This window comes from Corvus hawaiiensis, chromosome 2, assembly GCF_020740725.1.
Source record: "Corvus hawaiiensis isolate bCorHaw1 chromosome 2, bCorHaw1.pri.cur, whole genome shotgun sequence".
Classification (NCBI taxonomy): Eukaryota; Metazoa; Chordata; class Aves; order Passeriformes; family Corvidae; genus Corvus; species Corvus hawaiiensis.
Genome location: NC_063214.1, coordinates 22,447,281 through 22,464,599, shown reverse-complemented (window position 1 = coordinate 22,464,599; position 17,319 = coordinate 22,447,281). Strand labels below are relative to the sequence as shown.

The window sequence follows — 17,319 nt, the reverse complement described above, 5'->3', positions numbered from 1 at the left end:
TCTATGATGCTGTAGTCTTTGTGTGTTCTTGCATCTCGCCAAGGCCGGGGTGAAGAAAATACTGCTTATTGGCTGCTTTTCAAAAGCTAGGGCTAGAACTATTTTTCCCTTGTTTTGATGCAAGAGTTGAAGCATGGATCAATAAGGCATCTGTTTCTTAGATAGTGCCTAACTCCCGAAACAACTGTAATTGGAAGGTCAATCTGTTCCTTCTCCTCTTACCTGCTTATGGAGCCTCACAGACTAGAACCTAAAATAAGGTACTTACAAGGGGTACTTGAATGTAGACAAGCTGCCATGTGCTTTACTGGCATGTGTAGGCCATAATGTGTGTGAAAGAAAACTTTTTTTTTTTTTTTTTGGACAGTTGGAGAGGAGCACCCTGGGTCAGGGACTGAAGGGCACTTCTCTTTTTGGTTAGCTGATGGTCAGAGTGAAGCCTTAACTTGGCTCTGTGATTGCGTCTTCCCAGAAACAGCAGCTGACCAAGTGGGTTGCAGTGACCTCCCCCTTGCTGTCTTGCAGTTTCTTCTCACTGGTTTGATCCTTCACAGGCTGGAAAAGGTTAATGGGTGTGGTAGGAAGGGAGCCCAAGTGTCTCACCCTATGAGGAACAGTACATTTGCTTCCAGGTGCCCCTGGAAAGAGCCAAGAGGTTTGGACGCCCTTTGGCATCTCCCCTCTGGTGCCTCCATCACCTTTTCCCAGGCTTCTCGCTGCAGTGAAGCAGCAGCACATGCAGGGTGAAGGGTAAATGTGGCAAAAGTTCAGCCTCCTTTATTAGAAGATCTTGTCTTCTCCTTTGGTGCACTGCCAGTTGGACACTGACTTAAAATCTGGGATAAAAGGGGGCAGCATGTTCTTACTTAGAGCACCAAATCAAAGCCTCTCATAATTTTGGTATGAAAAATGTGTGCTGTTTAGCCTTTTATTCAGCATTTTTGTATAAATAATGTGGGTTTTCTATACTACTAACCTGTGAGATATATTGCTCTGTACTGTCAATATCAAGCTAGGAAGAAACAAGAGGGAAAACATCTTTTTTTTAGTATGCTGTCTATTGACTTTTTTTAGTTGGAAAAAAGGGATTCATAGAAGACTACAATGGGGATTTTTAGATACTTTTTTTTGAGCTGCAGGTTTTATTGGACTTAGGAGAAACTTTTAAGTCCCTTTAAGTTATTGGCTACACACCAGTCTTGCTGACTAGCATAATGAGAATATAAAAAACAATTTGAGTAGTTTTAACAAATGGAGAAGGTCTTTAGAAGTGCAAGTGAGAAGCATATCAGAAATATTCTGCAGGAGCAGCCAGGGGCTAACCTCAGAAACAGTGAGAAGTTTCACTAAGCCACAAAGGCTTTGTTGATTCCATTTTTCCTAATTAGGTATACCCTTTAAAGTAAAAATTCTTTGCAGTATTGACTCAGAAACTGTTTTCTGAGTCATATTTCTTGACTCTTCTCATCTCTTGGCAGATAGCTTGTGTCATCAGACTTTAGTAAGCTATAACTCACTTCCCTGGCAGATGTGCCTGACCACTTGTAAAAAATCACACCATATGTTGGTAACTATTTTAATAAACTACTCTCAATTTCTAGTATGTTAAAAAAAAAAAAATCATAGTTCCTTTAGGCATGGCTACATCTTGAACAGAAGTATTTATAAGAAGATTCATTAGCCATTTTTTCTCTTCCTCTGAATTATGGAAGCTATCCTAAGAAATGTGTAAAAAATGGTATGAAAATAAATTATTAACCCTGGTCTTTCAGCTGCAGCATCAGTTGTGGGAAAGAACTTTTTTCCCCACTGTATGGTGCTCATAAAAGTCATAGCTGGGTTTTCTGATGCTGATCACAATTTGCCAATGTTGGACGTGTCTTCTGATGTGGTTCCACCTGGATCTTGTGGAAAGGTTGTCTTTACTAGCCTTATACTAACTCAAGCATTTTTAAGTAGGTAGTTGTGTGTTCTTTAAGTCCAATTTGTAAGTATTTGCTTGGAATTACACTGCATTTTTTTCTATTTACAGCAACACTGCCATATATGTAACTTCTTTTAAACCTCTAAGATTTACTCAAAGGACTTGAAAATTTAAATCTGCAAATATGACTAGTTTTGGATTAGCACTGAATCCAGAAACAGAGTTAAATAATTCTGAGCCAAAAGCAAGGACTTCTATAAAATAGTGTGATTAGAAGGCCACTGATATCACAGTGATGTCTTGGAGTGGTGTTTTGGGAAAAGAAGCTTAGGTCTTTCTCTTTGGAAGGAAAATCTTGCTATAACAAAGCCCATGTGCTACAAAGGCACTGGTGGCTTTCATGGGTTTTCCTTGCAGTTCTTTAGCAGATTTTGGAGCCTTCCTGATTTTAAAGGGAGTAGATTAAAAAGTGGAGCTTTTCTGGTCCCATTTGAGAGCTGTTGGACTTAGCAGTTCCCTTTGTTTTCATGGAGCTGGGCACTGGAGCAAGGCTGAGGTGGTAAGGTAGGAAGGTTGATGTGCTGACACTAGTTCATTTTGCAGTAGCATTTTGCATCAGTTACTGAGCTTTGAACTGCTCATTTAGTCTCAGGCTTTGCAGAGGGTAGTGCTAGGAACAGCTCTTTTATGTCATTTGAAAGCTTTGCTGACTTGGAAGCAGTATCTGTTTTACTTTAAATGACAACGATAATGCATTTAATGATGGCCATTCAAGTTTTAAAGGAGTATGACTACGTGCAAATTTCTTTTGCATACCTATCAAAAGTTCTAGAAACTTTTGATGATTATGATCTGGAAAATGTCATGGTTATTGCTTTATATGTAATATTTGAAGCTACTAAGCTGACAAAAGATTATTAGTCATCGTTATTTAGATGCGTTCTTGGTGTTTGGGTACATTCAAAATGAAAAGCTTTTTTTCTGTATGTTCTCCAGCGCAGTGCTTTAGCAATGATGATGATAGAAGATGTTCAGAGAAATGCTCAGTGTGAACCTCCCTAGGGTAAAGCTTGCAATGATGATAATCCTTGTAAACTACGCACTGTGGTATCCACTACAAAACCATCTGCTCTCGAAAGGACATAACTTCCTAAAACCTCTGCCTTGCAAAGAAACTTCCCTCAATCTTCCCAAAAGCTTCTGCTAAAGTAGTTCCAAATCAGGCTACATGCAAATCATACTGAAAAGGAGCATAGAGATAGGAAAGCTGTTTTCTGGCTTGGGAAGTGGGAAAAATAGCCACCAAAATACTGAAACAGCTGGATATTTTGAGACCTTGGAACAGATGTAGCCCTCAGTGAAGTTAACAGCAGTTGAGTAGTCTGGTGTTTGAACAGGCACACAGCACTCAGAGCTCTATTTGGTGACCTTGTAGGACTTTGAAAACTGTGGTTAAAGTGATCCATGGGATTTTGGACCTAAACTCAGAGGCTCAGCCTGGAGCTCACACTTGGGGCTACATAGCTGAACCGTAAAGCCGAACTGTATGCATTTGTAGGAAAACTGTTCATCCCTGCCATTCAAGACTGGCTGAACTATCGAGGAAAGAGCCAGTGAAAAACATGCAATGGACTCAGTCCTCTTGAAGGAGTGGGCTGAGGATTTCTTTATTGATTTAGGTGATAGAGCCCATGTAGCTTTGGTCAGATGGGACAAATTATCTCAGCTAGTTTCTAATTATAGCTCATTTCTTTATACTGATAAGGAAAACACTTGTTTTATATGGTATTAGAGAGGAATAATTGTTCATATTCATAAGAAAGATGATTTCTGAAGGGCTGACATGTTTCCTTCAGGATTTTTTCGTAATTCATGAAAAAAAACTGTGTTTTAAACACACTTAATGCTTGTGTAGGGTAATGATAGCTGAATTCTGCTGGAATTTAATGCCTACTCTGGTGTTTTCAATATCTCTTTAGCTTTAAATACCCTGCCTGTTTGTTTGCTGATGTGTACTGTCCTTAATGTTGTTGGGTGCCAATCTCCTTTTCTCTAGCCTGTTTGAGTACTTGCCAAAATCAGTGTTAAGTACCTAAGTGCTCCTGTTTGTGTGAGTTTGGCTACTTGTGTCATTGGAATTAAGTAAGTGTTTATCTGACAAGCTTGTCAAAAGCAACTCAACATCTTCCAGAGTCACAACCATATTTTTACCTGGATCTTCTCCCCTTCCTTCCCTCCCCTCTCCCCCTGCAAAAACAAACAAACAAACAAAAAAAAAAAAAAAAAAACCCACCCAAAAAAGCAAATGAAAACTGTCCCAAATGTGCAAGTTACTTCACATCTTCAAAGAGCTCAAGTTAGCAGTATGCATTCTGAAGGGTAATTTCTGTCTGTTCCATCAGTGCTTATAAGATGATAAAAGAATTTTTTTACTTTAAAATTGCCTGGGCTCTAATATTATTCAGGGTTGAAACTAATTGAAGGTATACCATGATAAAGTACGAGAAATCCTTCAGAAAGTTCTGCTGTGTTGCTTTAAAAGTGTTTGGTGCATCAAATACTGATGTGTATGTTTATCTACAATTAGTTTCCCTCTTGGATACTCTTGATGATTCTTTGTAACTAATAGTCCTTTTGATGACCTAGTCGCTCATGTGTGGATTTGTTTCACTATTTAAACAGGTAGAGATAAGAAACAATATACTGTTTATATAACCTGTATCAGATAACATATCAACAAACACATGCGCCTTTGTTTTTAATCATATTTGTGCAGTGAAGATAATCAGTGTTTGAATTTTCTTGGAAGTGTTTGCCCTGCTTCCCTATTTTCGTGCCCAGCATACGAATGATCATACCCACCTAGCTGAAATAGGGGGTGTCCCATGTGTGAGTTTTGATAACATGACCCTTTTTTTGCCTGCTTTTACCAGTCTTTTGACATCTGATGTGTGTCTTGTGTTTTCTGTGCTATGTCAGAAAATTAATGAACACTGTGTGAGCTGTGCATAGGACTGCCTGTTGTAGCTCATGTGAAGAGTAGTTGTTTTCAGTAGAACAAGCTGGATCATGAGGATGAGCTTGTTGAGAAAACAGCAGCTGAACCTCTGTTGTAGAGATGTGCAGACTCAAGGCTGGGTGGCGTTTGGCTCCCTGGCTGTTGTGGCTAAGCAAAAAAGGGTTATTTAAAGGCCCATTATATCCATACAGGTTTTGTCTCGGTTTTCAGCTGATTTTATCAGGCACAGGTGGCAAAATAAAAGGTCCATGACATATTTGCTGTATACAGTCTTCACTCACTGTTGTGAAAATCTTGAAAGCCTACTAAATGGCTTACTGAAAAAGTGACCTTTTGCCAGCCAATGAGAAGAGAGAGAGAAGGAATATTTAGAAGTTTATCCCTACCTGAGGAGTCCATGCAGCATGGAAAGCAGCTCTGGAGAGAAGATCCTTTGGTAGACACAGAGTTGGACATGATTGATGTACCCATGCACAAAGATGGCTAATGAGATTCTGAGCTGCACTAGGGAAAGTACTGCCAGCAGGCTGTGGGAGGGGATCCTTCCCCTCTGCTCAGTACTGGTGAAGCCACACCTGGAGCAGTATGTCCCTTTCTGAGCTCTGCAGTATGAGAGACATGGGCATACTGGAGAGAGTCCAGGGAAGGGCCACTGGAGCACCTCCCCTGTAGGAAAAAGCTGAGAGAGCTGTTCAGCCTGGAGAGGGGAGGGCTCAGGAGGAATCTCATCGGTATGTACAAATACCTGAAAGGGAGGCTACAAAGAAAATATAGACAGGATCTTCTCAGTGATGCCCAGTGACAAGGCAAGATGCAGTGGGCACAATCTGAAGCACAGGATGTAACTCTGAACATCAGGAAACACTTTCTTCCTGTGAGGGTGACTGAGCACTGGCACAGGTTTCCCAGGGAGGCTGTGGTGTCTTCTTCCTTGGAGATGTGCAGAAGCCATCTGGATGGAGTCCTGGACAACCATAGGTCAGGGCTGTAGATTGCCCTGCTTGAGTAGAGTGGTTGGACCAGTTGCCTTCAAAAGTCCCTTCCAACCTCAGTCAGTCTGTGATTTTGTAAGCTCTCTTAATTTTTTCTCCAAATAGTGCTTTTAATTAAATGAAAAATATTTTTTTGTGTTAAAACCTGCTTTAAGGCATCAACAGTTGGGACAGTAAACACCTGCTGTCAAATCTTGTCACATCCAAAGTAGGAGAGTTTTTTCTAATACGTTTAGTATTGTACCAAGCTGTCATTCATATACTGCTTTGTCTTAAAAAAACCCCCAAAATTACTTTTAATAAAAGCATGTTCAATGAGGAGCAATTAAGCTGGTCAAGGATATAGAGAGCAAGTCGTGTGATGAGTGGCTGAGGGAGCTGAGCTGTTCAGTGTGGAAACTAGGCTTATCACTCTCTACAGCTACCTAAAAGGAGATTGTAGTGAGATGGGTGCGCACAAGAAATGGCCTGAAGTTGCAGCAGGGGACATTTAGATGGGCTGTTACGAAAAATATCTTTACCGAAAGGACTGTCATGTCCTGTAACAGGATGCCCAGGAAAGTGGTTGAGTCACCATCCCTGGAGGTCTTTAAAAGACTTAGGGACATACTTGAGTGGTGGACTTGGCAGCATTAGATTTACAGTTGGACTCAATGATCTAAAGGGACTTTTCCAACCTAAATGGTTCTGTGACTCTAAAAGGTGCCTTCCCAATCTTAAGAACATGTAATGGTTTTGTGAAACACTGATGTTTCCTAAAATAAATCATTTAGGCCAGTACCAGCAATTTAGGCTGGTACCTAAGTGGGAGCCTGGTAGGACCTATGTTTCTGCCTGTATAGCTGAAATCCTTTTACGAAGTGGAGGGCAGAAAGAAAAGTAGCAAACAACGTAATATTTACTTCATGAGGCAAAGCTTTATAACCTCCCAGATTCTATTTAGTACAGGCTAGTTGGGGCTACCTGGAGAAAAGATGGGACGGCTAATGCCTCAAGTAAAGATTTGGAGTGCTAATCCTAATGTAGAGTTTCCGAAGTAGTTAACTACAGTTTCTGAGGTAGGTGCTAAGTAGGCATAATAGCTCTTGAGTTTGGACACTGCCACTGAAGAAGCTGCTAATTGACCTCCCCTGCTTGACGCTGCTGATTGCTGCAAAGAACCATAGCAGCCAACGTGTCCTGCTGTTCTTTAGTAATGAGACTTTGCTCCTTGGGTCCAGAAAGTGTAATAAAAAGCAGCATTGCTGAACCCGCCTGGGCAGAAGCATCAGCAGTAAAAAATGAAGTGCAAAGGAGAATATAGGACATCTTTGTAGATGTAAAACGTGATTTAAATCAGTGGATACCAATGTACTGAGGGAGGTTTGGCTCCCCAGATTTCCACTGTACTGGAAGTAAGCCCTGCTGTGCAGACCAGTGCAGATGAGTCTTGGGCAGTACCTGTGCTAGCCAGTTTTCAAATACAGGTTCATAGTCTCACGTGGAGCTTGCATCTAGAGGGTGTTTGAACAGCCCTTGTTCTGTTTTACATTTGTCCCAAAAATGCTATTGGTAAGCACCTAGAAGATGAGTTTGTGGCAAGAAGTTGTTTCAGTATTGCAAACGGAAGGTAGAGGTAGAAAACATGGCTGCTTTCCACACACTTTCTACAGCTTTTGTTATTTCCTTGGAGAAATATCAGCTTCCTAATTTTTTTTTTTTTTTTAGCTTACCTTCTATCCATTCCTCCTACATGATCCTGTTGATTTAAAAATAATAATTGGTCTAAAGTATGACTTGCCTTGTACTTTTGGTGAGGATCTAAAATAACAACAGCACCTTCTCTGCCGTTAAGCTTCTGTTCAAGATTTTTTGTTTTGTCCCTTAGTATGTGGGTACTGTTTGGTTCTTCCCTTGTGAAACACAGGCAGAGAGCAGGACAAAGAAGGATGCAGTTAGCACTGCCATGGAGACATGGGAAGTTCTCTAATTAAAAGCATCAACAGCTATGTCATCTCAATTTACCAGTGTCCTGCTGGGATCTTACTCTGAGCCATCATACCTCATGAAGCTGCTGCTTTCTTCCCATGTTTGAACCTGTGTGGAAAGGTTTCATCTGGCTCAGAGTTTCTTCAGCACTGGATCAAAGAGAGGGAAATGAGGTAAATCTCAGCCTGCTCAAGCCTCTTATGTATGTAAAGAAATGGAAGGAAAGTGATATAGGTGTAATTCAAACCTAGCAGGTAGAGCTGCTCTTGGTGTACATGGGGCAAGATCCTGCCTCTGAATTAGTGTGTTGTTAACAGCACTGGCTCAGTTTCAGAAGAAAACATCTGAAAATCATGTAAGGAATCTGGCTGAGCTCTTAATTAGCTACAGAAAGGTTCACCAGAAATAGAGCAGGGCAGGACATGATGTCCGGTGACGTAGCGTTATTCCCTGCAGCCGCCTTTGCGCCCTCCTGCAGTTAATGAGAAGCGAGGGCCCTGACATTGACCCTGCATCGTGTTAGGGCACGCAGAAATTTGTTATGTATTTGTAGATCCTGCTTTCATTTTTTTTTTCTTAACATGAGCTGGAAATTATGTAAAGAGGTCTCACAATATGATGGTTGATGGCAAGCACTGTCATATCATTAAGCAATAATTTTCTTCTTCATCCTGCCATTTTACAAATATGTCTAGTAGCAACAGAGAGAGGAATTTCCAATTCTGTTGAAGTGGTTTTTCTGTTTGTTTCTTAAATGTATAGGTTGGTAGGGTTGTTTTGTGGAGATTACTGCAGTTACTGCAGTGAAAGTTTGAAGTTATTCAATTAATTTGCATTCCTTCAATGTGCTAAATTTGTTGCTACAGAAGTAGGAGGAGAATATTTTTCAGGGGGACCTTTTGTATTCTTGTAAGGACTGTTTTTCTGTATTTAAAGTAAAATCTGTGTCTTTTTGGTTCTGTGGTAGCAAATTCATAGAAAACTGTGTGATTCTAGTATAGGCAAAATTTATGGCAAGTCATGATTTTGTCCATTTTAAGAAATGCCTTTCAGCTGAAAGAGTTCTAAGATCAGAGGCCAGTCTTTCCCTTCATCAGGCCATTCATCAATTACCTGCTCTGAATGCTGTAAAGAGTTTTTCCAGAAACATTTTCATTCACCTCGTGAGGCTGTTTGTTGAGTCTTCAGTTGTGTATACTTGCTACCTTAGCAATTTTGCGGGGGCTAAATGGGTGTCTAGAAGAGAGCAGCATTTCAGATCCTGGGGGGTCATTTTGTTTTCCTCTAATGACAGGGAGTATTTCCTCTAATAACAGCAAGTATCTCATATCAGAGGAGCAGTTTTTGGTTTTCCGTGTGGTGCAAAACACTATTACAGGTTTCAAATTACTAAATGGCAATTAGCTGGAATTTGAACAGGTACCAACCAGTTTACTAACTGAATATATATTTGCAAATCTGTTGTAATTTTGGTCCCATGGGAGAGAGGAACCAAAAAAGGACAGCTTTTTTCAGCTGTAGCAAAAAAATGAAAATCAGGATTCAGCTTGCAAAGCCAGAGTTGCGTTGCCCCCCCTCCGGTGATCAGAATGAGGATGAGTGCAAGAAAGGGCCAAGGGAAAAATTCATTCCAGCTTTGAATTTTACTTCAATTTATGGCTTGATATTGTAAAACATTGCTTCTATTTCCATGAAATTGAAGTTATCTGATCTCTTTAAAAATTTTTGTTTCATTTTCAAAGATTGCTCTTACTCAGCACCATCTAGTGGAATCACCATTATTGTCATTTAGGAAAAGCAGCTGGTCCCTGTGAACCATATAACAAATTAGAGCATCCAGTACTTATAGTGTGAATAATGCACCTAAAGCATGTTTGTGACTAATTAAGTAACAGAATCAGAAAGATTACTAGTGCTTTAGCTGAAAAGGAGCAGTTGAACGAATGAAAGTTTAAGATAAATGCAGGTAGTGGTGCCTGTTATCTCCTGTGTTCCTTCAGTCCATTAAGCTCCAGCCTGCTTTTTTTGCCTTAACCGTGTGGTGCCATCCAGGTTGTAGCTTCTCTAAGGAAAGATTTTGGAGTACTGTTTCTTTGTGCAGTATCACACAGCACAAACCCCACAGCCTCATTTGTCTCTGTGATACATGTGACAAGTACAAGCTGATGTTAAGTGAGCTGTAAAGTCCTTATGTGAGAAAAATGCTCTGAAGTCTTTTTAATTTAAACTGTAGTCAAGGAATTCAGGTTTTGGCTCTTTGAAAAGGCATGACTTTCTTTAAAACAAAAAACAATCCCTTTGAAAAAGCTCCCTATTGAGTGCAGCTATGTGCTCTATAGAATTGTCAGGCCCTCCCAGCAACTGCCTTATGACTTGGGAAAAGCAGAGGGGTGTGTGGCTCAGGTCTTTGGGGGTGGATGGGAACCTGTTTCTTTTCCAGCTATAGAAAGAAAGAGCTGAATCTCCAGAAAAATTAATGTTTCTAGAAGGAATGGATGATTCTCCTCAGAAACACCTGGCTACATCAGCAGCATCTTACTTCTCACTCTTAGATACGGTTCCTTTGGCAGCAAGCCCTTAAGCTACAGTTGCAAAGGAAAGGGCAGCAAAGGGGGAGATCCTGAGTCTCTGAGCAAAGAATCTGACAGAAGTCGCAGATGTGCAGCTGAGAGCAGGCAGCCAGCACACTCTCTGGGCAAGCACCAGAGGCAAAAGCTCTCTCCAGTGCAAGGAGCAGCAAACAAGAGGCAACTAAGGAAACTAGAAGCAAAGTTGCATTGTAGTAAATGCACCAAGTTGTAACATCTTCCCCTTTAAGCCTCCTTGCATTTCAGCATTTCTTCACTTTAGGGTCTGTTGGTTTTGTTCAATTCACATGTTTCGGACAATGAAAATAAGTGGGTCAGTTTTATTCTGTAAATTTATATGCATTAGCACAATAACATTGTGCTGAGGCTTACAAAAAAAGCTGTTCTTAAATAACTCATAGAAGCATTTCACTTCATTTTTCCAAAATCTAAATGTACAGACTAGTTTTTTTCCCCCCCAGGTTTTAGGGAACACATTTTAATATTATCATTCTCTTTTCTGTCATCATTTCCTAGTTTTTTAATGTTGTGGAGCAGTCAGAGTATCACTTCTTTGGTGGCCTCCTCACAGTAGTGTGTTGCAATGTAACCTTCCCAGGAAGAATTGGCTCTTTTTTCAGATGAAGAAAATAAAGGTTTAGGGATTTTCACTTTGTACATTTTAAGTTTGAGACAATCCCAATTGTAGGGTAGGTATTAATCTGGTTGAACAGGTGCAGTTGTGTTTGGAAATCCACTTGGCTCCCATTGACTCCAGCAGGAAACATGGGTCCAAAAATGTCATAACATTTACTTAACAAATTTAGTGACAGGAATTCTGTTTTGTTACAGGATTGAGGATAAATCCTACGTGCCTGAAAATAACCATTTGCAAAGGAGCTGGTGTTGCAATAGGTGTGAACCAAATATTATCTAGCATATGGGAATTCAAGAAAACATTTTAAATTGTTTCTTCTCTTTCTGTTTCTCCTCTAGCTCTGGGATTGTACACAGTAAATGCAGTATATGGAGACACTATTACTATGCCTTGTCCTCTAGAAGTACCAGATGGTCTTATGTTTGGAAAATGGAAATATGTAAGTATAGCTCATCTTTATATTTGTTAGAGCTGCTATAAGATGATGTGTATTTTTTGTGTGTGTGAGATTTTAAGATTCCAAATGATAGTATTTCTGCCTCATATATGAAGCCATTTATTCCCGTGTTTGTAAGACTGCAAGATTCCAAGCTGTATAATTTCTGCCAAGCGTCGATTAGAGGTTTGAGGAATTAATCTCATTGTTCAATAGAAATAATTATTCAGGAGTTCTCTGCCAACCTGTATTAGAGATCTGGCATGTTATCCAGTGGTGTCTTGCTCACTTGACAGAGCCATTGTTGTACATTTGAGCACTTTTGAAGTCAACTGCCGGAAGCAGAGCATGCTCCATCCCTGGGAAAAAGCCCTGCCCCGCCTTTGGTTGATCTGACAGTCACTCGGATCTGTTTCAGGCTTCGTTGTGCTCAATACACAGCGAAGAAGAGAGCAGAGCTGACCTTAGGAGCATGGCTGGTGGTTTCACTCTGCCATTTCTGTCAGAGAACAGAGGCAAAAATGTGGGTGCTCTCTAGGTGTGCTGGCCAGCCTGCAGTAGGAACACTGCAGGATGAGCTTCTCCTGTATATGATCGGTATCCCAGGTCAAAAGGAGAATCAGAATATCAAAGTCAAATGAAACCTGGAAGCATATGCGGATAAAAATGCTGGCATACCAAACCCCTTTTGCTTCTTAGACTGGTATTGAGACAAATGGTTTTCCTGCCTCTGTGAAGTTCATCTAAATTTCCTCTTCTGCTCAAAAAAAATGTACCTGGAATAATAGATAATTTCTAGTTTGACAGTGGATTTAAAATTATGTAGCGCTAGCTCTCTCTTTACAAATAGCATCCACCAGCCTATTTTACAGGAGAATGATCTGCCAGTGGCAGGGGGAGTCCTATTTTCCCCTAGCTCCTTCCTTTTTACCTTCAGGTTTGCAGCTTTTGCAGCCCCTATCCACTCAGTAGTTCCTTTTCTGCAAACACGTTTTGGGAAATGAAGTCAGAAGTCTCTGGAGAACGTTTCCCCAAAAGGGAGAAGTAAAACTGTTTCATAGGAGCATTCAGAAGATGGAGTGCCTACATTTTGCAGTAGCTTTTTCAGTCTGCTGACTTTCCTTGGGAAGACACAAGTCCATCTCTCTGAATGTGCAAGGATATTCTGAAAAATAGAAACGTGTTATCTTTTTCCATTGCATTTGGATTGCCTGTGTTGGACAAGTACCAAGCAGCAAGTGGAGATGTTGTAGCTTCTTCTAAATGGAAAGGGAGACAAAACCTAACATACAAAAAAGCCTGTCTAAGTTTCTGTTGTATGAAATTGTTGACAGCCCACGCAAGCAAGTGAAAGTGATGCCTTTTCTCCTGGGGCAGCTCACAGCATGGCAACAGAGAGGGTTGGATTCATTTTTTTCATCAGGTGATTATTTAGTTGGAAGAAGAAGGAACTCTGTTTTCTTCTCTCCTGCCTTGTGAGGAGCAATTTGGGTTCCTGGTTGGGAATGTGAAGGCACTGGGAAACTTGCACCATGGCAGGTGTTGCTCACTTCAGGGTCTACCTGTGTGTGCTTGCAGCTAGGTAGGCTATGGGAGTCAGGAGCTCATTTGCACTTGACAGCCAACTTCCTGTGTATCAAGTCAAGACAGTGTTTTCTTTCCTGTGTGACAGACATCTAGACAAATCCAGCAGTTAAAAGTAGGAGAGGGAGAAAGACTGCAAGGGAATTTAAACTCCACAGCTAGCTGATGCCTCCTGCTTTCTGCCCAGCTCCGACACCACTCATCTCGTCACAGCATCGTCATGCTTTTGTGGGCTCTGCAGTCCAGCTGAGGTATTGTGCTGGGAACACTGCTAACACCAGTGCTGCAAGGTATAAGGGACAAAAGAGAATGAAAACCTTTTCCAGCCCCCAGCACAATACAGAATATAAAGATAGAATCAGTGTTTCACCTCTCTTTAAATAAAGGCAGATACTGTCTGTCTGCTCTGTGCACGTGTTTGTGTAAGGAGGAAGGAATCAAATCCTGTAGAACCGTCCCTGTAACTTTGTCCCTCAAAAAAAAAGATTTTTATATGAGAGATTTGTGTAAGGCTGTCAACTTTGTATTCCTTCTTGGGATGGCAACTGCATAAGGAGGATGTCTAGAAAATGGTACTTTGCAGATTAACAGTATTTGATTGTATGTATATTCCCATACTACAAGCTGTCAGGTCTTTTAAAAACAAAGGGAAATAAAGCTAAAAACTAATTTGGAATAAAATAGGCAGTTATGCCTGATTAAATCCTGCATTTGGAATGAAGTCTAAATATCCCGAATAAACAATATGAATATGTAAAACAATAATGAAAAAAGGAAATTGAAGCTGTTGAGACTAGCTCACACATGCGTCTATTTCAAGTACTTTTTCATACAGACACTGGCAAGAGCTGCCAAAAACACCAGCTTTTATTAGAGAAAGTCCTTTGCTACGCTGAGATTGAGCAAAAGGATTGAAATAATTTCTATTGATGATATGCTCAATGTGTACCATGGCAGTCTTAAACTAGCTCTCTTATTACACTGAATTTCTTCTATGTACAGTAGAAATTAATCAGGAAAAAAAAGCCATCTGATACAGTTTGCAGAGGGTTTTTTTTGAAATTATGGGTTTGTACCAATTGCAAATCTTCAGGAACTTTTAAATGAGTGTTTATGCAAAATAGAGGTGTTTATCCTTTTATTATAGGAAATGCCAAATGGATCTCCAGTATTTATTGCCTTCAGATCATCAACAAAAAAAAATGTACAGTATGATGATGTACCAGACTACAAAGACAGGTTGAGTCTCTCAGAAAACTATACATTATCCATCAAGAATGCAAGAATCAGTGATGAAAAGAGATTTGTATGTATGCTAGTTACAGAAGATGATGTTTCCGAAGAGCCGACGATAGTCAAAGTTTTCAGTAAGTAAATCTAGTTGTTACTACCATTAACATTCATCAGCATCTGAATCATAAATTACAGAAACTTTTGTTTAAGGCAGGATTAAAGCCAAGAAAGTAAGTTTGGCTCAGTAAATTACTAAGACTAGCAAATTTCTGCAGCTTTCAAAAATGTAATCTACTGGTGGCATTTATGTAACAGGACTGCCTGCACTTGCAGTTTATTCATGATAAGTGCTGGCTCAAAGAGAATTTTAGGCTTTGATAATGACTCACTTATGTGATGTCATTTGGCCTTGGAAATGAAAAATGTAAAATTAGCATTGATTATTTTCCATTTGTTCTCAGAGCAAATTTTTCTGCGGGAGGGAAACATTAACCGTGTGCAGTCTGTAGAATTAGTTCAGGCAAGAGGTTTGAAGTGGCTCTAAGCAGCTACTGTGCAACAGCACGAACCGTGAGGGAGAGAGCAAGGGGCTGGAAAATGAGCCACCAGCCCCAAATGCTTGTTTTGTCCCCTGCTGAACGGTAGGAAGGAGAAGTACCAGTCTGCCATTCTCTCCTGGAGCAAAGCAAGGTTTATTAGTGTTTGGTATCACTACAGCTCGATGGCAAGGCTGGTCTGCAGTGCAAACCCCAGTCCTCTGAGGCACAGCCCAGCTCAGAGCTCACACAGGAGCGAGGACAAGCCTGGTCTCTTCTTGGTGCTGATTCAGAGCAGAAGTGTAATCCATCAAACCCTGAGCCAGCCTGGGGAGGCGTCCATTGTGGCTTTTAAGGGACACAGGGCTGTGGCTGCAGTGTCTTATCTTCCTTAGCTTCATGTTTTTATATGGCTTTTGGCCTTTGTTGCTCTTCAGGTGCAGATTTACACAGTCAAAGTAAGTCTGTTGTGGGAACACGCTGACTGCAGGTACGGGCAGTTTCAAAGTGATCACACTCTGTTTGAAAAACAAATTCATGTTTTGGAAGGGCATTCTTTTGCTTTTCTCAGGTAGAATGTGTCAGGGAGTCCTCAATGATGTCTATGCTGTCAGTCACATAAATGAGTTTAAGGCCAGATTAGGAGCCAATAGTAATTCCCTCGTTTCACTTTCAATTTGACTGCAAGAACAATTGAATTAATGACAACAGGGACGAGTGTGCTCAGAGCACGCATTGTAAACACAGTGCTTCAAAGGAAATGATCAAGAATTATCATGTTTACTTATTGCACAGTAGTAAATATGTAGATGAGGCAGTGGTATATGGTGAAATGAAATGCTAACTGCTTGAATTACTGTGTACTCTACTAAGTATGAACACAATGCTAACTCAGCCATGGAGCACAGCTTGTCTGGTTTATTCTGTGTATTAGTACTAATAGAGAAATCTTCTATTTACTAAGGAAGATAAGAAGGGAAGATGCCACGCTTGTAATATGGCCAACTTAGTGCTGCAAGAAAAATTACCTTTATGTTTTTTCACTTTGCATTCACAACTTTATTCATGGTTCTCTTAACTTTTCTTTGCATTTAATTTTCTTGAGTCTGGTTTTTAAGTTCTCATTTTTAGTTGTTTGCTTGCTTTAGTTGCAGAAGAGTTAAGAGTTAAGCTGGCAAGCTTCGTTTGTTTAGCCAGGGGAGTTTCTAACTCATTGAGCCACAGGTACAGAGCTAGGCAGCTGCAGTGTGACCCTCATAAACCAAGACCTTGTGCACCTGAAAATCAGCTGCATCCCAGGAGTCATGGCTGATTCTGGGTTTTGCTGGAGCTTGTTATGCCCTCAGCTGTGCTACCTGATTAACTCAGGATGAAGGAGCTGAAATGGCTCGTTGTGCAGTTACCACCTGCTAATCTCTCTCACCGACTACTCAAACAAGCACTACCAGCTTTCCAGATGGATCCTGTCAGCAACTTTTTTGTGGAATTAAATGGCCAGTTTCCAAAGCAGAGCAGCCCAGCAGACAGAGCTGCTGTCCTGCTGCACTGACACTTGGCTTTTGTAGGCAGTGAACTCTTTTTCCCTCTATTATGAGGCCTATATAGAGTTGAAAAGTACTCTGGCAAGCTCTTAAGCTGAGAGATAGGCAGTGTGCTGAAGTTGCAAACCCACCAAAGTGGGGTTTGCTGCCAAGTTTAAAATTTTTTCTCGCTTCAGACGCTGAGCTGGTAAATGCCAAGTAAGTGTTTTACAGTGAATTACCTTTGTGCACGTGCAGCGGCTGTGGGGGTCTGGCAGCAGGCATTTCCTTTGGAGGCTGCTCTCAGAGAGCAGGTGGCAGCCTCTCAACTGGAACATCTGCTCAGTCACAGAGCACTCAGAACGAGGAGAGCCCCACACAGCAGCTACAGAGCAGGGGACCTCCCCTTTCCCTCGTAGGATCACTGCGGGGCAGGGGCGTCCAACACACCAAAAACAGGGTCTCATCTATCAGTCCTGGGGGAGATGAGAGATGAAAAGAAGCAAAGCTGAGGTGGAAGAAGGTGTTGTGGCTTGGTCAGCTGGTGACTGGGACAGGCAGGCAACTATCCCTGTTTATGGGACCCAAAAATCTGACCCAGAAGGCCTGTTAATGGTCGTGTAAAACCACGTTTTCTTGAATTGACAGGAAAATATTTTGTCCTTGACTGGTTCTTATATGAAAAAGATTCACCTTTTTCCTTTAAAGCTGACAAAAGAGAAATAAACATGCATATCTCTCCTAAAAATAAAGATCTTTATTAGTCTTTAGAAGAAAATATGATGGTCTTAGTGTATAGCTTTGACTGTTTCTTTTGTTTGGTTTTCTTTTTTGCCACAAGCAAAGTTGTTTGAAAATGTCAGATGAATAGGTTCTTTTATT

The 17,319-nt window shown here is 40.8% G+C and overlaps 1 protein-coding gene across 3 annotated transcripts in view; it reads left to right on the top strand.

The window, feature by feature from the left end:
* Positions 1–17,319, top strand: part of ALCAM (activated leukocyte cell adhesion molecule) — a 118,310-nt gene that overhangs the window by 71,173 nt on the left and 29,818 nt on the right. For all 3 annotated transcript variants that reach the window (XM_048293785.1, XM_048293787.1, XM_048293786.1), the window contains exons 2-3: positions 11,467–11,567; positions 14,296–14,515. In XM_048293785.1, coding sequence (XP_048149742.1) covers positions 11,467–11,567; positions 14,296–14,515 — 321 coding nt within the window. The remainder of the gene's footprint in view (positions 1–11,466; positions 11,568–14,295; positions 14,516–17,319) is intronic.